This window comes from Nothobranchius furzeri, chromosome 15 (genome assembly GCF_043380555.1).
Source record: "Nothobranchius furzeri strain GRZ-AD chromosome 15, NfurGRZ-RIMD1, whole genome shotgun sequence".
NCBI classification, from domain to species: domain Eukaryota; kingdom Metazoa; phylum Chordata; class Actinopteri; order Cyprinodontiformes; family Nothobranchiidae; genus Nothobranchius; species Nothobranchius furzeri.
Genome location: NC_091755.1, coordinates 39,385,202 through 39,413,112, shown reverse-complemented (window position 1 = coordinate 39,413,112; position 27,911 = coordinate 39,385,202). Strand labels below are relative to the sequence as shown.

The following is a 27,911-nucleotide window of genomic DNA, read 5'->3' as shown; positions in this document are numbered from 1 at the left end:
CTCATTTATCGAGCTTGCTTACGCACAAAACGGGGTCGGAAAACTTCGTAAGCAACTTTCCACGCAAACGTCGGGATTTATGAAAGAAAACTTAGAGAAAAATGTGCACAACTTTAAGTTGACTAAGGACCTGGCTTACACACATGCTGGACATGGAGAGCACCTGCAGTGCTGCTGCTGAGAAGGATAAAATTATGAAATCCTGCAGCATTATCACTTGTAACGCTTCATTTTCACACAGAACAAGACCCCCCCCCCCACACACACGCGGGTGTTCACACACACACACACACACACACACACACACACACACACACACACACACACACACACACACACACACACACACATGCGCGCGCACACAGCCGGGCCACTTTTTTATATCAGCCACAGATCTCTCTTAAGAACTCAGCATTGACGGCTTCAGCAACGCTGTACCACTCTGTGGATTTTCTCTTATTTGTTTTGCAAAAGCACTTCCTTTCATTTCTCCACCTCACCCACAGGTACCTCAACTTCTGCTTCTGTGAAATAGCGCTTCCTTGATCTGCCTTGATCTGCGGTCGCCATCGTCATTGGTGGAGCGCTGCAACAAGCCGGCTTATGTATATGCATGAGATCCACAAGGGACTTTGCATTGACCATTTATGGTAGAAAGTGGGCGTGGTGAGGGGGGGATGTGACTAAAAAGCAGCTGAGAACCTTTCTAGATAGTCTCTGATTTATGAAGCTGAGATTACGTGCAGCTGTGCGTCCTCCATGTTTGATAGATCACAAACCTACTTGGCGTAAGTACTTTTTTTTTGCTGAGCTTAAGCACGGTTTTAGTAAGGATTCTACGCCATGTTTTATAAATGAGATGCAGTAGCTTACCATTACTGGCAGTGTGTGAATATGAGAATGCATGAAAGCATCTTTGAGTGTCCTAAAAAGCGCTATATAAGTTTGATGTATTGTTATTATTAACATTATTTAACCAATCAGCTTTCAGGTTCATCTCACACTGATATCAGAAGTTCTCCTCTGGTCAGATTAAAGCCATCACCACCAAGTTTTGCTAGCTAAACACATCCTCACTAATACTTTTAATTTCTTTTTATTTTATTCCCACACTGAGATGGATTTGGTCTCAGCTGCAGCTGCAGTATAGAGGAAAGATGTGAAGTAGTCTCAGCTGCTTTTCTTTTGTATTCATAACGGTACGCACTCTCAACAGTATGCTAATAGATGAATGAACAGCAAAGTATGAACTCTATGTTATGCAACTCCCTCTCACTCACCCGCTCTCGTACCTGCCCTCCTTCTCTCAACGTGCCCCACACACACCCTGCTATTGTATAACGATGAATAAATGTAAAAAAAATCTGTAAAAAAACATATTTCCTCAGTGTTTATTGGCACACAGCACAGTTAGTGAGACCCAGCTCCATGTGGTCTGAACAAGAGTCCTGCAAAGTGTTTGTTGCTTGGATAATTGTCACATCATAGCGGTTGGTAAGTTGGTATGTCGGCTCAAGGACCAAATGCAAAACCTGCCACTGATTCGCAGCTAACAAGTAGAGGATTGCTTCTTAAAGAAATCCTCATATTAGGATATTTCTCCAGCCAGTGACGCTTTAGTTAGTTTAGTTTATTTCAAACAAGAAAACATACATAATTAAAAAAAAAATACCACAAACAGAAAAAGTACATATCATCCCTTCTTCTGTGTTTGAAAAGGAGTAGGCTGAAGTGGAAACTTATATGTCCCTACCCCTTTATACAAGTAATTTTTACTTGTTTACTAAATCTAACACAAAACCTACATTAAAACAAACAAAATGGTACAAGTCACCAAAAACCACCAAACTATATGGAAAAAAAAACAAAAAAAGAAAAGAAAACATCTTTTTACAATTGATACAATTTACTTTTCCTTAGAATAAAGGAGACCCACATAAATCATCTATTTTCCACTATATACTTGTTCAGAATATGTTTTTTATAATTCATTTTAAACACATTTATATTTGTACTTACTTTGATTTCTTCTTCTAAATTATTCCATAATTGAACCCCTATTATTGTGATACGCATCTGTTTTAATGTTGTTCTAAACTTATGTATCTTTAAGTTTAGTGTCCCTCTCAGGTTATATCCTCCTTCTCTCTCTGTGAACAGTTTCTGTATTTTATCAGGCATTCATGTATTTCTTACTTTATACATTATTTGTGCTGTTTTGTATTTAACCAAGTCCTGGAACTTCATTGTCCATGTTTTAATAAAAAGTTCATTTGTGTGATCCAAATATCCTGCATTTGTTATTAATCTGATAGCCTTTTTCTGCATTGTCGTTATTGTTTGTAAATGACTTTTGTACGTGTTTCCCCAGACCTCTACACAATAGCTCAAATATGGCAGTAGCATCGTATTGTACAACATATAAAGTGCTTTCTGATTAAATATATACTTAGCTTTCCCCAATATAGCAATGCCCCGTGCAAGCTTCCCCCTAACATATTTGATGTGTGGCTTCCAACAGATTCTGCTGTCTATGACCACCCCAAGAAATTTTATTTCATGTACTCTCTCAATTTTTACATTATTAATTACTATATCTAATTCATTGTATAATTCATTCATTGACGATAATAAAACAAAAAATCCGTTGTCTTTGTTCAACGTAAGTGAGTCTGGACTCCTTAATTACAAAATTGACACTGTTTTTTTGTCTTTGCAGGCACAACTCTTTCAAAAGGCACCTGCCCAGGCAGATGCAGGTGGGCAGCTTAGATCTGGGAAATGATTATGTAGCAGACAAGGATGAAAAGCCAACAAGCATCGGCCGCATCCAGCCAGAGCTCTACCAGCTGAAGGCCCCAGAATCAGAGGATTCCTCCAAGAACAGCAGCGGCAAAAACTGTGGCAGGATAAACTTTTCACTCAAGTATGACTACGAGAACGAAGCCCTGCTTGTCAATATCATCAGGGCCGTCGATCTGCCTGCCAAGGACTTATGTGGTACTTCTGACCCTTATGTGAAGATCTATCTGCTGCCCGATCGCAAGAAGTTCCAGACTCGAGTCCACCGGAAGACGCTCAACCCCACGTTCATTGAGAGCTTCCAGTTTTCCGTGCCTTACGAAGAGCTGGCAGTCAGGAAGCTCCACATGAGTGTCTTTGACTTTGACAGGTTTTCTCGGCATGACATGATCGGAGAGGTGGTGTTGGAGAATTTGTTTGAGACGTCGGACCTGTCGCGAGAGACAAACATCTGGAGAGACATCGAGTATGCCACCAGTGTAAGAATCAGTCTGATTTTACTTTTTCCCCTAACAGATTCATTCTCTGATCACTAGCTGAAAAATAACACCTTAGTTCTATTATCTGAAATTCTATGAAGCCTTAAGCCCTAGGGTCCCCCAGGTGGGGGGCCCTGTGACGTTAGTTCCTTAACAGGCCCAAAACAACCCTCACACTACAGAAGAAATAGTTATAATTCCCATCAAATCAACCAGCAAACCCAGCGCTACAAGGCCATCTAAACTGTTTAGCGCCAAATTACGACAAGAGTCATCTCAAGGCACTTTACATAGTAAACATTCCAATACATGTCAGTTCATTAAGCCAATCAGAAAAAAATTTCCTATATAAGGAACCCAGCAAATTGCATCAAATCACTGACTGGTGTCAGTTCCTAAATGAGAATTAAACCAGGGAGCCAACTTCCTGTGCTTAATTGTCTTCTTTTTTAAAGGGGCAACATCATCTAATGCCATACATAAAGAAGAAGTAACATTATGAACTAAATTATCAATTTGTGAGGGGCTAGAAATGAAAACATTACCCTCTGCTACGTTCCTCTGAGATGCTGAGGACAGTAAAGATGGAACAGTTGATTTAAAAGATGCAACTGCGTTGTCAGATACAGACCGACTGTAGTGAAATTTACTTTCATGTCTCGAGAACTCAGTTATAAAAAACTCAAAGGTTATCAGAAAGTGGTCCGAGAGGACTGGATTATGTGGAAAGATCGTTATTTCCTCACACTCAATGCCATAAGTCAGAACAAGGTCCAATGTATGATGGCAGGAGTGGGTGGAGCTATGTATTCTTTGAGTAAAACCAATTGAGTCTAGGATATTACTAAAGGCTACATTGAGGCTATCATTTTCAATGTCCACATGAATGTTAAAATCCCCCACTATAATGACCTAATCAGTATTTAGCACCAAATCAGATAAAAAATCAGAGATCTGGTCCAAAAACTCAGAGTAAGGGCCTGGTGGACGATATAAAACTACAAACAAGAGTGGTTTTACAGTTTTGCAATCTGGATTAGGAAAACTAAGAATAAGATGTTCAAACGAACTGTAGCTATTAATCTGTAAGGGACTGATTAATAAGGCCGAATGAAAAATGGTTGCTACTCCTCCTCCTCGCCCTGTACTTCGAGCAATATGATGATTTAAATAATTAGAAGGAGTCGACTCGTTTAAGCTAACATAGTCCTCTTGCTGCAGCCAGGATTCTGTGAAAGAGAGCAAAGAAATCTGATGATCACAAATCAAGTCATTAACTTACAAAGTCTTAGAAAAAATGGATCTAATGTTCAACAACCCACATTTAATTTTTCTAGTTTTCTACTCAGTTGAATTTGTTCTAATATTTATGAGATTTCCATTATTTGCTTTATTAAGACTGATATTTAATCTGTGTGGTTTTGGCCGTGGGCAGGACACTGTCTCTATGGGGCAGTGGGTGGGTAACAGTACAGAAGCTGCAGAGGGGTGGGTTAAACTACGACTCTGCTTCCTGGTCTGGACCCTGGGTTGTCATGGAGGACTAATAAAACTGGCCATGTTCCTAGAAAGAAGAGCTGCACCATCCAAAGAGGGATGGATGCCGTCTCTTCGCATCAGACCAGGTTTTCCCCAAAAAGTTTTCCAATTATCAATGCAGCCCACGTTGTTTTCAGGACACCACCTAGACAACCAGCGGTTGAAGGACAGCATGCGGCTAAACATGTCGTCACTGGTCCGATCAGGCAGGGGGCCAGAGAAAATTACGGAGTCCGACATTGTTTTGGCAAACTTACACACCGAAGCAACATTAATTTTAGTAACCTCCGATTGGCGTAACCGGGTGTCGTTACCGCCAGCGTGAATAACAATCTTACTGTATTTACGCTTATCCTTAGCCAGCAGTTTCAGATAAGATTTAATGTCGCCCGCTCTGGCCCCAGGTAAACATTTAACTATGGTTGCTGGAGCCTCTAATGCCACGTTTCTGACTATGGAGCTGCCAGTGATCAGAGTCGGCTTGTCAGTCGGTGCGTCACTGAGCGGGGAAAATCTATTAGAAACGTGGACGGGTTGGTGGTGGCCCACGGGCTGGGTCCTATGCTTCCTGCGTACCGTCACCCAGCCGGCCTGAGGTCCCGGCTGCTCGGGTTCTGCTGGAGGACCGCTACGGGGCGGCTCTGAGCTAGTTAGCCCCGCGCTAGCTAAGTAGCTACGGCTGTTTACGGGCTTTTCAACAGCGCGGAGCCGGGCCTCCAATTCCGACACCCTCGCCTCCAAAGCTACAAAAATGCTACATTTATTACAGGTATCATTATCACAAAAGGAGGCAGAGGAGTAACTAAACATCTGACACAGAGAGCAAGAGATAGGAGACGGAGAAGCAGAGACAGAATGAGCCATAGTCGTGCTGAGGCTAAGCTAACTGGACGAGCAAACTGTTCAACACCAAATAAACTGCGTGCGAACTCAAATGGTTCCCTAAAAGCTAGATGGAACAACAGAAAATGTGTGTTTTAGCGTGCTTATGTGCTACAATAACTCAGAGATATCCTAGTACAGAGAAATTAAATCAGTTTTAGCGAGCCCCTAACACCAAACAGCTACACGTAGTGCAACACTGAAAACAGGAAACAGGAAACGCCGTACCGCCAGGGAGGAGCAAAATCAGGGAGGAGCATTGGTTCTTTTTTTGGGAGAAAACCGAGAACATCCCAAACACCAGAATGCAGAGAAGCCAATCAAACCCCAAGTCCTATTTTAAAATGAGAATAAGTAATGACTTCATCAGTCTGTTACTCCGATGTCATTCACTCACCCAGACTGTGATTACTTTTTCACTAATGACACTAACATTTCATTCATCCATGTTGGATGGATGGAGGATGGATGGATATGTTTCCCAGTATGATAATCCTCATGGGAACTTTAAATCAAAGGAAACAACCTGCCACTTTTGATGAATTTTAAACCTTTCTCCCTCCTTCATTCTTCCGGTCCTGTAGGGTTGGAGTCTGGTCCTCACATTTTGAGAACAGAAATCCTTGCTTGCTGGTGGTCAGAGGGACCCGTGGCAGAGCTGTCAGAGTTAAAATCCGTCTGCTGAGATTTCTCCCTCCCCGGTCACCACATTGATGGGATTGTTTTTCTGTGTGTAAGCACCTTAAAGTATATATCCATGGTACAGCTAGAAATGATTAATGCTGTGCAGATGTTGCTAACGGCCTCCAGAACCGCCCGCAATTCAACACAGACAATCAAAGTGTCGCGTTCGGCTTTTACAACACTCGACATTTTTGCTGTGCTCTCACATTATGGCTGAGCATTCCCACCCTTCAAACTAAATCCCACACTTTAACAGCGGAAGTCCTTACTGCAGCTATGCTTGTGAGTGTGTGTCTGTGTGTAAGATGTTAAAGCTGCAGTGTTCAGAAGGGCAGCTCAGGATTTGCAAATTGTGGAGCTCGTACCAAGCTCATTTAGGGTGACCAGGGCTCTGTGAGACCTTTAATAGTGTTGATGGGACTAAGAGGCCCTGAGCAGCAGATAACAGGACACTCATTCCACTTGAGACTATTAGCTCAGCGGGAATTCACACAGGACTTCCTACTAAGTAGTGACTGTTAATATGTTGGGAAGTTTAAAAAGTTGACGATGGACTAAAAACCCACAGCCTAAATCAAACTTATTTTTAATGGATGTTGTTAGTGCACATCACATCCCTCTTATACCTCCTGGTATTACAGCTTTACTTTCTTTGAAACAGGATGACTGCTCTGAGCAAGGTTCTGCTGGAGGTTTCCTCTTCTTATTGGAGACTTTTCCTCTCCATTGTTGCTACATGATTGTTTAATATGGAGAACGTTGTAAAGTTACAAGAAGTGAGTGACTTCATGCAATTTACCGCAAGGGAAAACTTTAAATTTGGCACTAAACGCTCAGCTTTAAAGGGGTTGGATTTGGTGGTTACACCACCAAGTAGTTCCCAAGCACAGTCGTTCCCCACAGGGATGGGTCAAATGGGGGGGGGGGGGGACAAACTTCACCACACACCGGTGTGTGACAACTGAACTCATTGCACTCATAAGTAGGTTGAATTGGAATGTTTGCTTTGTAAAGTACTTTGAGATGACTAATTGTGAATTGTCGCTGAGTGAATAATTCAAATGAATTGAATAGACTAGTTTGACCGACAGCTGCTCCAGTTGAATAAAAACACTGTATGATGAAGCTTGTTTGATGGAATCATTTGGTTCAGTGTTGCTCTACCGCAGCGGTTCCCAATCGTTTCAGCTTCAGACCAACACAGAAATGCTTAAAAAGCTAAATAATTGAAGGCGTTAAGAAAATAGCTTCAGCTCATTTTTAGCTATTTACATTTATGGTAATTGAGTTGAGTTTTTGTACCAATTTTGCTGAAAACATAACTTTAGCTGTTGTTTTGAATGTTATTTGACACCCTGTGAAACACTTGGTGACCCACTGTGGGGTCCTGAGCCCCAGCTTTAAGAACCACTGCTCTGCTGCATTAACAGTTTGGCACTTTTTTAGCTTCTAGTTCAAATTTTGCTTTAACTGCTCGTTGTCAGTTTTACAGAAAATTCAGTGAGTGCAAAGCTACAGGAATGCTGCCCTTGTTACTACACCTGCTTTTCCTCCTAAATGTATTTTATTTGGTTGCCAACCCCTTCCAAATTTATCCACATTACACCCACTGACTCTGACTCACTGAATATTATATATATATGAACAGAAATATATGTATATATATATATATATATATATATATATATATATATATATATATATATACACACACACACAGACATTGAGGTTCTACAATCCGCTGGACCCTCCTCTCCAGAACCCCTGAATAGTCATTTACTAGGGAGGCTCAGCAGTGTGATCCCCCTGTAGGTGGAAAACATCCTGTGGTCCCTGTTTTAAATAGGGGCACCACCACCCTGGTCTGCCATTCCAGTGAAACTGCCCCGATGTCCACGCGACAACCCTGCGACTGCAGCTCCCGTCAAGCGCTCCTTTAAAAAGCAGCTGAAGACTCACTTGTTCAAGCTGGCTTTTGTATGACCTTCTTCACCTCTCTCTCTTTATTCTGCTCTCCCCACCTATTCCACCTTCCTCAGGATCCACTGATTTCCCTCTTTCTTATTCACTCTCTCTCTTTCTTAACATTTTTAATCACAATTGTCTATTTTTTGCTCATTTTAAATATATTTTTAAACATTTTCTAAATTATTTTTTATATTTTTACATTTTTTGTTTTTGTGAAGCGCCTCGTGATTTTTATCTTGAGAGGCGCTATAGAAATGATCTTTTCTTCTTCTTCTTCTTCTTCTTCTTCTTCTTCTTCTTCTTCTTCTTCTTCTTCTTCTTCTTCTTCTTCTTCTTCTTCTTCTTCTTCTTCTTCTTCTTCTTCTTCTTCTTCTTCTTCTTCTTCTTCTTCTTCTTCTTCTTCTTCTTCTTCTTCTTCTTCTTCTTCTTCTTCTTCTTCTTCTTCTCAACAATAGAAGCACGGAACAGGGCCCACTCTTACTCAGTGTCCCCTGCCTCCCCAGGAACATTTTGGAAGTTCTGTCAAAGGTGGGAACTGAAGCTCCTTCTGACAGGAGACTCTGCCAGATGTTCCCAGCAGACCCTCACAATACGTTTGAGCTTGCCAGTTCTGACCACCATCCTCTCCCACCATCGGAGCCAACTCACCCCCAGGTAGTGGTCAGTTGACAACTCCGTCCCTTTCTTCACCCAAGTCTCCAAGACATGCAGCCGCAGATCAGACGAAATGACAACAAAGTCGATCATTAGGCTTCGGCCTAAAATATCCTGGTAGCAGGAGTACATGGACACCTTTATGTCTGAACATGGAGTTCATTAAGAACATTCTATGACTGGTACAGAAGTCCAATAACAAAACACCACTCTAATTCAGATCAGAGAGGGTGTTCCTCCCCACCACACCTCTCCAGGTCTCACTGTTGTTGCCCACATGAGCGTTAAAGTCCCCCAGCAGAATGAGGGGGTCACTAGAAGGAGTGCTCTTCAGCAACTCCTCCAAGGACTCCAAAAAGGGTGGGTAGTCTTAACTGCAGTTTGGTGCATAAGCACAGACCACAGTCGGGACCCGCCCCCACACATAGACGGAGGGAGGCTACCCTTACTTTCACCGGGGTAAATCCCAACGTACAGCGTCCAAGATGGGGAGCAACTAGTATGCTTACCCCTGCTCAGCGACTCTCAGTGGGAACAACCCAAGAGTGGTAGAGTGTCCAGCCCCTCTCAAGAAAACTGGTTCAGGAGCCAGAGCCATGCATTGAGGTGAGTCTGATTAAATCCAGTGGGAATCCGCCTGCGTCTTCCACCCAATACAGGTCATAAATATATATATATATATATCACACCTGCACATCAGTTTTGTGCACCCTTGTCTAACAATGTGGGCCCCTTTAGGATCTCTGCTTATTAAAACACTTTCTTTCAGTCTTTACTCTTACTTTAGTAGCGTTACCATTGACTTAAGTTGCAACATCCTTTGCCACCACAGGGGCGCTACAACCCCAGCACTTCCATATTTCTGACACTGATGACTCTACTTATTTTTCAAATTCACCTGATCATGAAGCAATTATTCAACAATAACTGAGTTTGACCAGGAGTTAATCATCACAAAATGTTCAACAATCACTTTATTTGTTTATCAATTCCTCGTTTGCTCCTTAAACACTAATTAGGCAGAATGTGGATGCCAATGAAAGATGCAAATTCAGTCATTCTGTGACATGCCTCCTTTTACAGACAACTTAGGTGGACAAAGCAATAAAAATCACCAGCATGATGTTTTGTTTTTACTCGTTCGGTTTACAACACTGGAGGTGTAGAGGGAGACACTTTTCCTCACTTCACCGAACAACTCGGTGGTTAAAATGAGCTGATGAAAAATGAAATACAGTCATTGATCTCAGAGTTAGACCTGCAGGAAGAGACTCGGTGGATCACAGATTCAGAATATGACAGCATGTTCTTTTTTTTCCTTTGCTTGTGCTCCATCAGGAAAGTGTCGACCTTGGGGAGATCATGTTCTCACTCTGCTACCTTCCCACCGCAGGCAGACTCACACTCACAGTCATCAAGTGCAGGAACCTCAAGGCCATGGACATCACTGGGTACTCAGGTGGGTTGGGTTTGGTCTTGTGAATGGCCTGGTGGGAGGGATGTGAGATGAAATGAACAAAGTGAAACGAAGACCCTCCTTGGGGCTGGCTTCTATTTGCTTGGGCACATGGACGTAATTTTCACTTTAGAAGTGGGGGGGACACGTGGAGGGGGGGGGGGGTATCTTTATAGTATGCTCTAATGCAGGGATTCCCAAAGTGTGGTGCGCGCACCCCTGGGGGTGCGCGAACTGCCGCTAGGGGGTGCGCGAGCTGCCGCTAGGGGATGCGCGAGGTGAAAAGTGTAATGGCTGCCGAGCTCAGAGAAGTCTGTCATATGTCACCATTAGCGTAGCCAGAAACTCATTTGTGGGTGGGCCTAAGAAAAAGTAAGTGGGCCCAATAAATGCAATTGAAAACAAGTATATTTTTGCGCGTGTGTGTGTGTCCTCCACATGTTCCCTAGCTTCATAATAACAATGCGCCGAGCTTCAGCGCTCTGGCCTGCGCACGCCGATATGTTCCGTATTTGATCATTTTTAACAGTGTTGGAGAAATCTGAAGGTGGCGAGTCATTCTGGCAGATTGTAATTAACACCTGTCTCATGCAGGTGTTCTGACGTTGTAAACCTCACACACAGAACATTGTGGATGTAACAAAATAAATCAAGAAATTATTCTTTTAACAGCGCACTGAAGATCTGAAGTTCAGAGGGCGTCTGTCAGTCAGACGTGTTCCAGCGGAACCACGGCTCACGGGTACACAAGTGAGCACATCTGGGCTGGGCAGAAGTAATTTTACAACAATGGTTTAAATAGCGCCAAATAACGAGACGCGGTCACTGGAGCGGCTCACGAAGCTGTGCCGCGCGCGCGCACACACACACACACACACACGATCTCCGGCGCTGTGCCGTCAGACTGAATGCAGAGATGAGCGCTGCCTCCTCTGTGATAAAAACTTTTAAGAGGTTTTATAACAACATTTTTAATTCCAGGTCAAATTAAGATATTAGCTTCTATTTTGGGATGACATATTATCGGGTCTGCTCCAGCCAGTGACTCCGAACCTGCAGCATTTGTTGTTCCAGTCCGCGTGGCAGCTGATCGCAGATTCAGCCACACCATAAAACAGCAATAAGTCGGTCTGAGGCAAAAGTGAACCTCATGGTTAGCTTTCCATATTTTCCCCTATAGACATTTGATTACGCACAAGTAGGTGACCAGTTCAGGTTTACGCAGAGCAGAAGGAAGGAGAGCGCTCTGGCCGCACAGGTTAAACGTTCTGCTTTAAGAAAACCATTAAATTGCATTTTTGATGTGCTACCTGGGCACTCTAAATATTTCTTTAAAATGAAATCAAAGGAAATTGTAATGGTATCGAATGTTTATTAATTACTATTTAAAAAATGAAAGTGATGGGGAAAAGGTTGATCATATTTTTTAACCCTGTCTGTTTAGCTTGACGTCTGATATATATATATATATATATATATATATATATATATATATATATATATATATATCCATGCCCTGATGTGGGGGCTCGGGGGTGCGTCGACATGGTCGGGACATAGAAGGGGGTGCGCGGCTAAATAAGTTTGGGAACCACTGCTCTAATGGGTAACAGGCTTCAACACAAACGGTTGTTTTCTGCTTGGTCCTAGAGCTCAACCAATGTCAATTTAATATAGCGTAATATTGTTTTTGGATGGTAAAAAGTGCAGGGGTCAAAACTTGACTTTGGAAAAAGTGGGGGGGACATGTCCCCCCTATCCCCCCCCAAAATTACGTCCATGCTTGGGCGGTTGTTCTGTCCTGTTCTTGTATTATTAAAATCTTGTCTAAATTACTTGTGGAAGATATGTGATTTTAATAGTCTGCCATTCCACTTTTCTATTAAACTTTCACTAAAATTGGTTTATGACTTGTAAAATGAAACATTCATTGTGAGTTAAGTGTCAGGGTTCAGGTGTATTTCAGTTTATTTCCCCCTTTTCACATTTAATGGTATTTCACATTGTTGGTGTGACTCACAAGTTTAGTTCCCCTTCGTTTTTTCACGGCTTTAGCTGTCTGACAGCATTTCAGTGTGTAGATTAGAAAATCAATTCTATTGTGTTGTGCCTTCAAGCATATTGGGCTGTTTATAGATTTAGAGCAGCTTATTAAAACTTGAGAGAATGGATTATATTTGATGTGTGATTTATCTGATAAAAAAAGGACTAAAATTCAGGAAGCTCTCTGCTCTCTTTGTTCACTTTGATGCATGCTACTGATGCCAGGTTCTCAAGGGACGCTTAAATAGAAACACACACACTGGGTCATAAAACGGGGAATACGTGACTCTTTGCTCAAGGCAAACACTGGAATTGCCTTTTTTTTGTAATAATGGTTTTGTTGCTGCTCTGCCAGTTTCTCTTGGAGCGGTTGTTCAAACACAATCATTTTTACTTCGTGTAACGTTCCATATTCTCTGGTCTTATTTTGTCCTCTCACTATTAGATCCCTACGTCAAAGTATCACTGATTTGTGATGGAAGACGTTTGAAAAAAAAGAAGACCAGCATTAAGAAGAACACCCTGAATCCCACCTACAACGAGGCCATCATCTTCGACATCCCTCCAGACAGCATGGACCATGTCAGCCTGCACATCTCTGTCATGGATTATGATTTGTATGTATATGTATTAAGTTAACACGTTTTCAAGTTTCTTGAATAAAATGTTAGTATATGCCTCCAGGTACTTCATGAGATGTTTCAGCCATTTTGAGGTCTGATTTTTGTAAAGGTATGAATAATTCCTGTTTTACTGTCAGCTCATTGATCCATTTTCCCATTTCTTTGACCGGGGGCATTCCAGTAGCTATCCACATAAGGTTAGATCGGGTTGTGCAGAATGACCAAAATCCAACAACCTAGTCCTAGTGGTAGAGTGTCCGCCCTGAGACTGGGAGGTCAGGGTTCGATTCCTGGTCGGGTCATACCAAAGACTTTGAAAAAATGGGACCCAATGCCTCGCTGCTTGATACTCAGCATTAAGAGGTTGGATTGGGGGTTAAACCACCAAATAGTTCCCGAGAGCGGCTGTGTCTGCAGCTCACCGCTGCCCCAGGGGATGGGTCAAATGCGGAGAACAAATTTCGCACAAACATCAGTGTGTGTGACAACTGATGGGACTTTAACTTTGGGGCGACGGTGGCACAGGAGTTAAGTGCTTGCCCCGTAATCGGAAGGTTGCAGGTTCGAGCTCAGTTTGTTGCTTTCGTTGTGTTCTTGGGCAAGATGCTTAGCCCCCCTTGCCTGCTGGTGGTGGTCGGAGGGACCGCCGGCGCCAGTGCTCGGCAGCCTCGCCTCTGTCAGTGCACCCTAGGGCAGCTGTGGCTACATCGTAGCTCATCCCCACCAGTGTGTGAATGTGTGGATGACTGATTGTGTTATAAAGTGCCTTGGGGGGTCCCAGCACTCTAGAAGGCGCTATATCAATTACAGGCCATTTACCATTTTTACCATAATTTTGCTTGTCCACCATCAATGTGGTTATTAAATTTATATTTCTCTCCTGACGCTAACTCCACACAGCCAAGGCTGGAATTCGAACGTTCGACCTTCTCGCTGCAAAGTGCTATCAACTGTGCCACCACGCAGATGTAATCAATCAATCAAAGCTTTATTTATAAAGCGCCTTTATTCATAAAGCGCCTGTCGGGAAGCCCAAGGTGCTGAACACGGAACAACATGGTACATTGTACAAAGCTACAATCTGGATATTTTTTAATCCAACAGCGCCATCTAGAGGGCCGCTTTAGTCGCTCTCAACACCTCTGAATTTATGTCAGAAAGCAGTGCCTCTCATGCGTGAATGCACATCGCTAGTCGGCCAACAGAGATAAAACACATTTTCACAATTATTATTCTCATGTTAACCTGTTTGTTCAATTATATTTACTTTTAAGACTTACAGTACTTGTCTACAAGAAATATTGCCAACTCTGGATCTGCTTAGGTACATCCTTTAACGCTTAAATGCTTCCACAGCCTGCTGTAGCTAGCGCTAACAACAAACCAATGCTGACACGAGCCAGCTGATGCTAAAATAAGCTACAAAGTAAAGAAATTAACACTGTTTGACAAAAATCATTATTTTAACCAGGTCACCAAAAGTACATGATTTAATAACCTCCTTTAGGTCCCTCAAACTAGTGTAGACCGGTTTTAGGTCTGGTTTTAGCTCCTTGTTTTACATCCAAAGACACTCTCTTCCTTTTACTTCCAGGCTCCGCCATGATGTAAACTAAATAGAAAAATGTATTTTCTTTTTCCAATTCTTATTGACAGCAAACTGAAAAAGCTAACTGCTAGCCTTTATATTAGCAACCGTAGCCGTACACCGTCATTGCCATGAAGCAGGTAGAGAGCTCCCACTAGCGTTCCTACCTGAACCACAAAACTGTGCAGTTTCTGGGCAGCAGCGCTGTCCAGTGTATAGAGTTGTTGCAAAACCAATTTAGAGTTTCAATAATTAGTTCAAAAGGTTTTGGAGTCAATAAAATGATAAGCGTGCCCTCCTTAATGCTTAGTTAGTTTTACTTCTCAAATATCACCGAGTGTTTCTCCTACAGGAATTTAACTGAAATGTTTTATTGTAACGACCAACAATTTAAACAGGGAAATCATGAAGATTAACAAGAGCCAAACTTTCTCATCCCACTATAAATGAGAAACTACTCATTTACTTCTTAGGTGTGTTCTTGCTGTGTCTTTCTAAATCCATGCTTTCGTTCTTTTTTAAACACAGAAACAGTTTTGTTTACCTGTTTGTAGCTACAGTTTCGCCGACGGCTGCCGGCTTCTTCAGGCTGACGCTGATGGTGGCGCGTCACTTCCTTCTCCGTTTATCTGCGGGCAGCAGAGGACGTTGTCGCCCTCTACTGCCCGCTCTCCCCTCTCCGACGATGCAGTCCCATGCGTGGTCCAGCGTGTAAACTCCGTTGTCCCTGTTCATGGTCCCACATCCACGTCTCCTTATCTCGATTGCTTCCTTGATCCATCTTTTGTATTTTTGTTGTTCGGTGGTTATGATCCGTGTGTTGTCCCAGTCCATTATATGGTTTTCTCTTAAGCAATGATCTGTTACGGCTGACTTTTTTATTGTACTTTCTGAAGGTCTTGGCAGGGACCACTGGAATGAAATGCTGGCTTATCTACGAAATCCCATGCAAAATATGCAATAAAACATACATAGGAGAAACCGGACGCCAACTCAACACACGGACAATAGAACACAGAAAGGAGTGCGAGAAAGAGGCAAATCGTAAACACACAAGAGCAGCAAAAGAAGAAGCAGAAAGTACAATAAAAAAGTCAGCCGTAACAGATCATTGCTTAAGAGAAAACCATATAATGGACTGGGACAACACACGGATCATAACCACCGAACAACAAAAATACAAAAGATGGATCAAGGAAGCAATCGAGATAAGGAGACGTGGATGTGGGACCATGAACAGGGACGACGGAGTTTACACGCTTGACCACGCATGGGACTGCATCGTCGGAGAGGGGAGAGCGGGCAGTAGAGGGCGACAACGTCCTCTGCTGCCCGCAGATAAACGGAGAAGGAAGTGACGCGCCACCATCAGCGTCAGCCTGAAGAAGCCGGCAGCCGTCGGCGAAACTGTAGCTACAAACAGGTAAACAAAACTGTTTCTGTGTTTAAAAAAGAACGAAAGCATGGATACTCATTTACTTCATTCATTTAGAAAAAATAAATAAATAAACTTGTATTTTGGGGCTTTTTGTTTGCACATAATTGAAATGCAACAGTAGACAACAGACAAAAAAATTAATTCACAAATAAAGTATAAACTGTATGCAATAGGAACAAATGTACTGCTGTGTAAGTAAAGGTAAGTAGAAGGTCATAGAGAGAAATAATCATATTAATAGCCACTTGATGAATTTGGTCCAAATAAATGCATTTGGGTTTCTTTAGATGTTTTTTTTTTTTTTGCAAAAACATTGCATCAGCGCTGAGGTTATTGAAAGTAAAAGCAGTATAATATTGTGCTCTTTGTTTACCGTAAGTGAATTTGTTGACTGAAAGTGAAAACACGGTTCCAGTGCAGACAGCTGCCAGAATGAGGGCGTTCATGTTAAAGGTCAGACTCTGTTCTTTCTTCCCTTCTTGTTCTGTTCCATAAAAGAGGGGTAAAAAATGTGTTTTCTTTACAAAGCAATCAAGTTGTATGCACACTTTAGGGTCTCAGTGAAGATTAAAACCTGCCTTCAGTCACTCTTCTCCTCTCCGTTAGCAGAGTAAAGATCAGCTCTGATGTCCAGAGATGTTAGTTCACGTGTCACAGAGGGAAGGAGCTGCATGTTCACCACAAGAATCAGCAGGACGACCACACTCAGACTTGTGTCTCCTTAGATTGCAAAAAGATGAGTGAGGTGTTGAATCAGAATCTGTGTGTGTGTGCGTGTGTGTGTGTGTGTGTGTGTGTGTGTGCGCGTGTGCGTGTGTGTGTGTGCGCGTGTGTGTGTATTCTTCTGTTTCCACAGGGTGGGTCATAATGAGATCATCGGTGTGATGAGGCTTGGATCCCATGCTGAAGGTCTTGGCAGGGACCACTGGAATGAAATGCTGGCTTATCCACGAAAGCCAATCGCACACTGGCACCCCCTGCTGGAGCCCAAGAAATCTGAGAAAGAAGTACGTTTTGAGTAAAAGGCAGAGGCGGGTTTGTTTGTTTTGGTCTCTGACATTTTTTGTTTAGGTGTCTATAATAAAATTTAATGTAGATAAATGACATTTGTAATTCCGATTGAGTGTAAGATTATAGATATCTGCTCTGGAGATTTAATGATAAGTTGGCTTGCCTTATTTGGGCTCTACATATCTGTTATTGCAGCAATAGGTTGCTTATTGTCAGGGACTTGCACAAACCAGCCAGAGAAGCACTGCTCATGAGACTCACAACTACATTTTCTTTTGGAGCGGCTTCAAAGTTAACAGGAACTTTAACCTAATCACAGCACAAGACACTCTATCCAGAAAACAAAAGACATTTCAGACACACCAGGTTCAACTTAAATAGTGGCTGATCAGACCACTCTACATACAAGAGGGGAACAATTAACATACAATTAACACACACATCCTCACACACACACAAACTAACCACTCTAATCAATTCAGGTAACTCAAATAACTAAATCATAATTACAAACTTCCTATCCATAACAGAAAATATCTACATTAAATTAAACACAAGCATAAACATGAATCCCCCCTCCCTTGGGAGTTGGTAGATCCCAGGAGTGCCGATTAGGATTCCTGAGGAGATGAGCTGCAGGTGTGAGACTCCATGGGAAACTCCAAGTCACTGGTAACTCAAATAAAAGTACAAAATTAACACATACATTCGTAAACAGATGACTGATTGTGTGCACATCAACCAGTCATCCTGGACAGAACACAGAAAACACTACCATTAGACCATGTCCCTGAGGTGACAGACACTGCTGTCACACTTATCCAAACTGACATTAGTGATGCTAACATAAATGTAAGCAGCACCTTCTAGCTCCAGTAGTGTGAGCTGTTGGCTGAAGTTTAAAGAGTTTTTATCTTAGCTGGTTAGGACAAATAATTTCCTTTTTTATGTCGATTTCTGCATCCACAAATGTCATAATGTGTTGACATCCACTAGTCAATTCTGGGTTTTTTCCAAGCCATCACCTACCACAGTAAGCAAAACTCAATAAGTATTTAATATAAGGTTAGTAGAACACAGAACACGACAATGGGAGAGGAGAACAGAAGATCTCGCTAAAGGCATGGCAAACAAACGTCTATGACAGGGGTCGGCAACCTGTTCCCATCACAGAGCCATTATCACCCATTTCCCACAGTACAGAAAACACTGGGAGCCACAGGAGCCATGGCGGTGTGGGCGGGGCCTACCCTCAGACAGCAGAGAGCTGCTTTAACCAGTCACAACAGGTGACAGCAGCCGGTACCGGTCGCTCGTGTACGTCAAAGTTATCTTTCATAAGACGATAATCAATAAAACGATTTATATAAAATGGATCCAGAAGTTGTAGCCCGTCTGTCTACAATATTTTGATATTTTTCACCCTGTTGGTGGTTTTACTGAGCAGGTGCCACTTTTGTCATACGTTTCTTTTTAAAACATGTTTAGACTGTTCAGAATACAAATCCAGGCTCTGTCACGTTTGATTGTTGTAATTAAACTTTGTAGGTGGGGAAGGTCGGAAAAGGATCCGATCATTTTGTTTTTCCCTCATTTACAGCGACGGAGATAACGGCGCAGTGCGCCTGGCTCTGGTGTTAATCAAGTTTAATTTTATCTATTTGCAACAATTTTCACAAGAAAACAGAACAGTTAAAAGCAGGGCTTGTGTTGACCGGACAGTTCCCGTATTTGACCGTTTATTTTGACAGAGAAAGAATAGAAAGAATTACCCCGACGCATGCAGACAAACTGACATTTTATTCTACGCACATCGCAGATGTAGCTAAATCACTCAAGAAAAGATTCCCATCTGAACATCTGAGCTGGACACTGCTCAGCGCAGCTCGCTGTCAGCATGTACGTACGGTCCACAGTGGGCTGATGATGTGGAGAGTGGCTTGGAGCGCGCCGCAGAACCAGAGCGCATGCAGGAAGATTCCTCCGACTGAAGCGAGACTTGTCACTTAGAAAATGTTCCCTGATTATGAAACTTTGGCTGAATAGCGCTTGTTCCTGTCTCCAATGTGGCGACACATCCAGGAGCCATCTGAGGAGAATCCCAGAATCTCACATCTTCTTCAGCTCAGAAAGCGCCGATGATTACGCACAAGCGTGATGCATCAACCCGGTCTCACAGTAAGACCAGGTTGGAACTGTTCAGGTTTACCAGACAATCTTTACATATAGAATTGGCATACAGATGTAAAATTAATTAAGTAAAATATAAAGCATTTTATTTAAATATCCATTCATTATTTTACAAGCACAGAGAGCCACATCAGATGGATGGAAGAGCCGCATGCGGCTCCAGAGCTGCGGGTTGCCGACCCCCGGTCGATGACAATGAGAGTGAGGTGAAGGGGCGAGGAACAGGTGTGCTGAACACTGATTAGACACAGGAGTGCATGGCTACCACAGGAATTGAGAGAAAAACCAAAACAGGGACTAAAGCAGGACAGTCCCGGAGGGCTGGTACCCAGCATGTTTCAGTGGTTTCTCTCCTCCAACACACTTGATCCAGTGGTTGAATCACCTGTGCAGCAGCACGTCAGGCTCTGCAGAAACCTGGCATTTACCTACTGACTGAAATCAGGTGTTGAAACAGGGTTAAAACTAAAACCTGCTGGATGCCAGCCCTCCAGGCCTGGAATAGTATGCCCCTGGACTGAAGAGAAACAGAACATGACAGCTTATACATTCTCATTTCCCTTCTGAACATGTGCTACGACTGGTGATGGTAGTGGTGAAGGACGTCGGAACATAAAAGGCGTGGGGTCAGGATTTTAAAAAAACAAACATTTTTATTACAAATAAATGACCAAACACATGAAATGACACTAGGTCAATAAATACCAGAACTAAAGGCGACCTCCTAAAGAGGGAAAAGGCAAGGACTTGAGAAAACACAAAAGCTGGAGCTCAGCTGGAGTTAATAAATTAACTCAAATGATAAACCAGTTAGTCAGAGTAGACTCTCAAACTCTACTACTTCCCTTTTGGCTAAAATGGAAAGTAAACCAAATAAGTCCAAACCAAATGAAGAGCGAGCACAGGGCTGTTAAGGTAATGGTAACAAAAACGGTAATAATTACTAAATCAAAGCTCCTTTGAGCATACGACCCAAAACGCAAAACTTAAGCTCCAATGAGCTAACACAACCAGCAGGTTAACTTAGCCTCTAAAAAGTTCCACTGAGCAAACACAAGAAGCAGGTTTAATTTGACCCATTTCCTCCCTCTACCGAGGACAATCCCCCAACAGTTCCACCGAACTCTTAACCAAATCCAAGCTCAATCAAACCACACTCGGATCAACTCGGTGTGTCTGGGTTTCAAGCACTCTCTTCTTCTTCTTCCTCCGGTTTATTGGCGGGTGGCAACCAACTCCTAGGTGCATTTCTGCCACCTTCGGTGTGGGTGTGAGTCACAATCGGGAGAAACTGGTCTAATTACATTCCAGTTATCAATTTACTAGACCGTAAAAATTCGATCAGTAATTTATAAACACCCAATCATCCGATTAATAAATTCCTTAAATTCAACTTTTCTGTGTCTTTCAACTTTAATCGTCTAGATAATATTTTCCTGTTCTGTGTATACTTGTCACAGTGACGCAATACATGTTCGACCGTTTCTCTATCCTTCGCACAACCACACATTCCTGTACTATGTTTACCCATCATAAAGAAAGTACCGTTTAAACCCATACGCCCCAATCTCGGTCTCGAAATTATCACTTGATTCCTATTACACATCGGAATGGCTTCCATTTTACCTACCCTGTCTCTAATTTTATACAGATGTCTTCCCGTCGCCTCTCTCGTCCAATATTCAAGCACTCTCAGGCCTAGTCCACAGGTAGCCGGGTTTTTTAAAAACGAATATCCGCCCCTCCAGAAACTTGCATCCACACCACCGCATTTTAAAAAGAAACTCTGTCCACACGTACCCGGATAAATACGTTGTTAAGGACATGCCAGACCTGTAGGCGGCAGTACTTTCCCCATTCTTAAACTCATCCTTCGTCTGTGGTCTTCCGCAAGGAGCAGTAATTCCGCTTGCAAAAACAAACAAGCAGAAAGCGCTTGGACGATTGATAAAGCGAGCGCAGCTCTGAGGGCATCCATGCTGTCGGCTAGTGTAAACACAGGTTGCACACGTGATGTCAGCAGTTTTTTGTCGCGGAAAGTGACGTTGCGGACCTTAAAACTCCGGTTTTGTCCGTCCACACGCAGACACCCAAAACGGAGAAAACGCAGATCTCCACTTTGGCCGGAGTTTTTAAAAAGATCTGTTTTCGTGTGAAAAAACTCCGTTTTCGTGTGGATGACAGGCCAAAACGTAGAAAAATATCTACGTTTTGGCAGATCCCCGGCTACGTGTGGACAGGGCCTCAAGGTATTCTCCACTCTTTCTGCACCCTGGTTCTTCTGGCCACGCCCTTTTTAAAACTCGGGAGCTGATTAGGGATTGAGCGAAGCTGGAAAGGCAGGAGGGAGGAGAGGCTGCTCCTCTCTGCAGGGAAGTGGAGCAGGAACAGGAGCATGTAGAAACTGGTGACCATCAACATGCCTAAAATTCAATTTGTTATCATTTTTGGCAACTATAGTAATTTCAGACTTTTATAATATATTTATTTTTATATTGTCAACATGTTCACTTACTTGGAACTTGTCTCATTTCCAAAATAAAAAGATAAAAAAATGAGAGAGTTCATCCGGGGATCGGGCTGCTACTTTAAAGTAATAAAACATCTCAGAAGGTGATGCAGTTTCATGTTTTTGAAGAGATTCCTGGCAGATATTTTGTCAGTTTTATTAATCTTTGCTGGTTCAGTGAGTGCTTCGTCTCTTCCCAAGGTGCTTTTCTTGCTGATTTTTGCCCGGCAATGGAAGTGACCAAGACAGCACCTGTTGAATGAATCACTGCTTTGTGCTTGTGTGCCCCACAGTGGAAGGCGAGAACAGCCAGCTTTGACAGCCAGGGCTCGTGCCCCTCACCCAGGCCCCCTGCTAGTCCCTGAGAGGATCCACCTGTGATCCAGCAGCCCAGAAGGGGACTTCCTCCCTCCTGATGATCCACTTCCTGTCTTTGTGGATAAGGAGAAACACAACTCTTTCTCTCTCTCTCTCTCTCTCTCTCTCTCTCTCTCTCTCTCTCTCTCTCTCTCTCTCTCTCTCTCTCTCTCTCTCTCTCTCTCTCTCTCTCTCTCTCTCTCTCTCTCTCTCTCTCTCTCTCTCTCTCTCTCTCTCTCTCTCTCTCCTTGTCTGCCTTCCTTCCTCAAGCCTAGTCCCAAAGCACTCCCAAGAACTGATCCAGGACTTTCCATCAGCCAGCTGTGTGAAGCTCTGTATTTTCTGGATTCAAACTTAAAGTAGACAATTTGAAACGTGGCTGTTTTGACGGTCTGAAAGTGGCTTTGTCCTGTAGGAGGCTGGCTGGAGATTCAGTCTGCAGACATCTGTTGCTGGATTGTCCAAACCAGGGCAAACTGATCGTCGGTGACTTGTTGGTCTCAAAGGACTTGGATCAAGAGCAGCTTAGAGCTGCAGACTCTTTGATGGAAATAACACAGTCGGATATCATTTCCTGAAAGCAGCAGATGTTTCACAAAGGGGAGCCGACGAGAGGGGGAGTCAAGAGCAAAGCCAGATATTTGAAACTCAGTGGATCTCTCAGTTTATTTTGCATTTTTGTGTTACCGTCCACCAATAGCAAGTCAAATCGGTCTGAAACTAGAAATTAAAATCAGCTTGGTTGTACTTTTGAATTTATCAGAATCAATTTATTGTCATTGAGCCACCGTCCAAGGAAATTTCCGTTTCAGCACAACCCGTCTAAGATTTGACACACAGCACGTTAAAAACACACAGACAGACTCGGGCTGAGCTGTGGGTATGCAGCCATCCTGGTGCTCCCATATGCAGATAAAAAAGGGTGACAAGAGGATGGTGGGGCATTCTGGACCTACTCCCCACAGGGGATAGGTCTGATATACAAAAAACAATGCCTCAGTTCAATAAAGCACATATTCAGACAATTACAACAGATATAAATCCATGAGAGGTGGGTGGGAGGGGTTAAGATCACTATTGCAACTGAGAGAGTTTGCAGCTATCCAGCACATTCTCCAACCCTAAATGTTCAGGGGTGTGAGTGAGAGTCGAAGTGTGCCGAGAACACCGAGTCCCTATTGGGTCTGTGACCTTTCTCCCAGATAAGTCACAAACTGATCAAGGAGCTCACAGACCCATGTCAAGAGTAAGGGAGAAAGGGCAGATTATCTGTCTCTGAGGGAGTTTTGAATTTTTCAGTCCTCAAGGCCAAACATAGGGGAGCCAAAATCAGATAACATTTTTTGTTTTGGAACAGGCCAGAGATAACATTTTAAAAATGTATTTAAAATAATTAATTGTCTGATCAACACTATGGTTTCAAACAGGGTGTTTAAACTGATATATCACATAGCTTATGCTGTAATAATTCTAAACGTTAACAATTGCTTAAAGTGGCACTGCACTGAATAAACATGTTTTAATTATTATTTCTGATTATAATCCGTCACTATGAGTTTAACGTGCAGGCTGAACATGAAAATAGTCTTCTACACCTATCTCCTGCATTAGCTTCTGATAGAAAACAGACGGCAAAACTCTAGGATTAGAAAACCTGACACATCTATGTCACTTAACATTCATGGACTCGCCCATCTTGACTCATGACGGGGAAGGCTGTTGTTGGTTTAGCCTCCATTTTCTGACAGAGGTGCGTCGGAGCTTTGTTTCCCCAGAGTAGAACTCACAAGGCATTCATTCCTACTAGAGACCACTGAAAATGTAATACAAATATGAGTAAAGTATCACTTTAAATATTCAACTGAATTTTAAAAAAGGTAATTAGGGAGTCAAAAAACATAGAAATACTCATTAAACATAAAAAATAAAAAGCATACAAAGACCTGAGAGCACTTTTACAATTGTCTTCTTTTAACTGTCTGATGAGTCTTTCAGAGCAGTGTTACCATTTCTTCCAACACAAATCAGAAACTTCTTCCAAAATACACATAGGAAGGGTATGTTTTTGCTTTGTTAATTCTCTGATTTCTGGTTTTAGTGGATGTAAATATCCTTCTGTACAGATGTTTTATTAAATGTAAAATGTTGCTTTTCTGAACTAAAAAAAGCCAAGAAGATATATTATGTAGACATCTAAGAAATGTTTAGCCTTGTTGTTGGTGAAGATAAAAAATAAGAAATTATATATTTCTCTTTTTACAGATGCATATTTCTTGAATTTTATTATCTCATTAAATAAAGAGCTCAGTGTAAATGAGCAGTATTCAAAAGATCTAAACTGTACAAATAAAACCTGATTACTGGTCCCAGCCAAGCCGGATAGAAATACCAGTGAGGACAATTCTTTATTCAGGTCAAAGAGTAGCAGCCATACTGTTTTTGATTAGCCTTGTGTTTCATGTTTATTGTGTTTACTCCTCTTGTGGTTATAAATTTATTTATTTATTTATTTATTTATTTATTTATTTATTTATTTATTTATTTAGTTGTGAAAGAAAATGTACATTATTACATCAAAAGGCACAAATCTTAAATCACTGTAGTGGGTCAAAACATGACCCTTAGTGTTTTGTTTACAGTGTATAAACATATTTGCATTGTGTTTATTTAGAATTTGCTATTAACATCATATGTATGAGCTACACATGTTGGATTTAACAGCTGGTAACAGAGTGTGTTCAATTTAGAGTGCTTACCTTCCAAAATGGACTTTCTGGATACTTTGCAGAACCATCCTTCATAAAATCAAAACAATTTCAACTATAAGGGCAATAAAGCCTGTTTCACTCTGATTGCAGTATAGAGGTGGTACGGATCCCCTACAGCCTCCAAACAGACTGGTATTCACACTAGTCATCTGACACAATGCATTTAAAAATATACATGTAAAAATCATTCATTCATTTTAAACTGATATCTCTGTCAAGCTGGCAATGAAAATGCAGGTTTTATTTTGAAATATCCCAGATGCACCCCACTATTCCATGTCTCATTTCCTGTCTGACTCATGTACTTCCTTTACCTTCACGACAATCCACATGAAGCATCTAGAAAACATAGATTCCATGCAGAAACTTACCTGAGTTTCGCTTTCGGATCCGTACCCTGCTGCAGCCGGTGTGAATGCTCGGTCTACACTCTGTGTTTTTTTTCTTTCTTTTTTTAATCAAAGTGGAAGGCATAAGGAACCGGACTGCATTCCTTTCACACATGGCGTGAAACAGGCGTCAAGGCCTAAAATGCTAATTTGCTTTTTCCTCTCTCCAAAACAAATGACATAGCCTTGGTTCACATCTGTTGACTGTGACCGTGTGTTTGCACCTTATCATTACGGCTGTAATGGTTACATAGCAGCGTCATGCAAAGTACCTGAATGAATATCTTGATCAAAGATTGACGTCCCATTTTAGTGGCGTTGTATCCTGGATTTTGGTTTTAAATAGAGATTACCGTAATTTCCGGACTATAGAGCGCACCTCAACATTAGCCGCACCGGGCTAAAAGCCGCAGATATCTACTGAATTGAAAATGTAGTTTAACTGAACTTAACTAAACTGATCAGTATCAAACAAAACAGAGAAGTTATTGATTAGTTTATTCATCATCCTCCTGCGCACGGAAACCACTGAAGTCCTCTTCTTCAGTGTCGGAGTTGAACAGCCTCAGAAGAGCTTCGTCACATACCTTTTCTGTGGCGATGTCCGTGTTGCTGTCATCATCCCGGGGTGAAGTTGGGAAAACAAGCAGCGCCGTTTTACTGTGAAAAAAATCCTCCTGGGCGCTTTCCGTAGCGCTCCTTTAACCTTTCCTTCATTAGACTTTCCAGCATCCATCCTTTCTGGTTGACTAAAGCCGCACCTCATTATAAGCCGCATGATTCAAGGCGTGGAAAAAATGAGCGGCTATAGTCCGGAAAACACGGTGCTCTGTTTTTATGAACCCGGCAAAAACATTAAACAGAAAGCAACAGCTTAATGTGATCCCAGGCCAAAGAACTGCCAGACAGCTATCATTTATCACATCTGAAAGGGTTTTCACAGATAAATGTTGCTCATTGAGAGTTTTTGTTCAAGACATCGAGACACTAACAGATGATTTCAGCAGATGCGCCCTGTCTGTTTTAGCCATTTCCATCATGGATAAGTTGATATCGTATCACTGAACGACCGATATGACCAATGAGAGGCAGTAGACGGGTGGACGGGTCAGCATCTACACAGCAGTGGCATTTGCCTAATTGGCGCTCTTAACAAGAATGAGTCAGTGCATTGATGCTTGTGTGTGACGTAATCTATCATAGTCGACACTCGGTCTGAAGTTCTCTCTAATTTCCACGTGGTTGTGAGTTCTTTGGACTGACGGCATTGTTAGACTTCTGTCTAATATATGTGTACAGTTTGAAATTAGTGGATGAACAATTGTGTTGTTTCTGTTGCTCCTTTACTTGTATTTTATGATGGTCATACTTCTCTGACAGTGTGGTGTGATTTCATAGTAGATGAACCTGTTAGACCAATTGCCTCAGTCAATGGACTGTTTCTGACCTTTTAGCTTCGCCTAATATTGTAATGTTCATTGATATGACTTTGTATTCCTTCCAGCTGTGATAATAGCACAGAATTGTACATTTTTTATTGAACGTTTTGTATTTGTAATAATAGAAAGGTTGGTTAAAACAAATGATTCTTTTAGGTTTGTGATCATTATTGACATTATGAAAACAGAGTGCGTAGTACACGTATGTAGCAAACAGTATTTTCACCACAAACTGTCATTCCTTCGTTTCTAAAAGTCTGAAAATGCACATCAGAAACTTGCTTGCTGTGTTTTCTCCCATGGAGCGTGATGTGGTCTGTGACATGTTTTCTTTTCATTGATTAAAAAACGTATGCAAAGTGGGCTCTGTGCTGCAGGTTTCTGGCAGAGACGCTCCATAAAGACAAGAGTCAGCGGCTTAACAGCCAGATTTCATCTCCATAAACTGGTCAGATTAAATTGGGAGGGGGGGACAAGGTGTGTAAACAATAGTCACATAATTCTATTGAATTCAATGGCATTTTTATGTCCACATTACTTAGTTTCTATTTGAACACAATCAAGCTGGTGTAGAGGATGGATGGATGGATGGATGGATGGATGGATGGATGGATGGATGGATGGATGGATGGATGGATGTGTCTTCCCATGTCATGTTCACTGTGGGAACTTTAAATCAAAGGAAACAACCTGCCTCAGAACCTTCTCAGAGGTGACCACAGGCCACATTCTGCCTTCCACACAGTGTGAGAGCACGACTCAGAGACAGTCTTCAGCAGATGAACTAGCGTTTTCACAGATTACTTCTCACAAAATTACCAACTGTTCTACGATACACACAAAAGATACCCATTATCACCTTGAGAGAAATGGCAATTAGCTGCGCGAGAAGAGGGTAGAAAACGGCAGGGTTTCGTAGTAAATTCATTATTATTCATGATGTCTAAAAGTCTTGTCTCTGATTGGCTAACAGCACTGCCACTCTACCAATAGTTTGCTTTGCAACGTTGATGTTTTGTCTCTACAAATAACTCTAATAAGGAGGTCTGCCGTGTGGTGGAGTTGTAATGTGAAGGTGTGAGCTGGGTCCTT

The 27,911-nt window shown here is 42.1% G+C and overlaps 1 protein-coding gene across 1 annotated transcript in view; it reads left to right on the top strand.

The window, feature by feature from the left end:
* The window catches only part of syt6a (synaptotagmin VIa), a 125,194-nt gene extending 98,012 nt beyond the window's left edge, over window positions 1-27,182 (top strand). The window contains exons 3-7 of the mRNA XM_054744571.2: window positions 2,720-3,281; window positions 10,347-10,467; window positions 12,953-13,124; window positions 17,013-17,163; window positions 22,160-27,182. Of these exons, the coding sequence (XP_054600546.1) occupies window positions 2,720-3,281; window positions 10,347-10,467; window positions 12,953-13,124; window positions 17,013-17,163; window positions 22,160-22,231 (1,078 nt within the window). The 3' untranslated portion in view covers window positions 22,232-27,182. The remainder of the gene's footprint in view (window positions 1-2,719; window positions 3,282-10,346; window positions 10,468-12,952; window positions 13,125-17,012; window positions 17,164-22,159) is intronic.
* The last annotated feature ends 729 nt before the right edge of the window (window positions 27,183-27,911 follow it).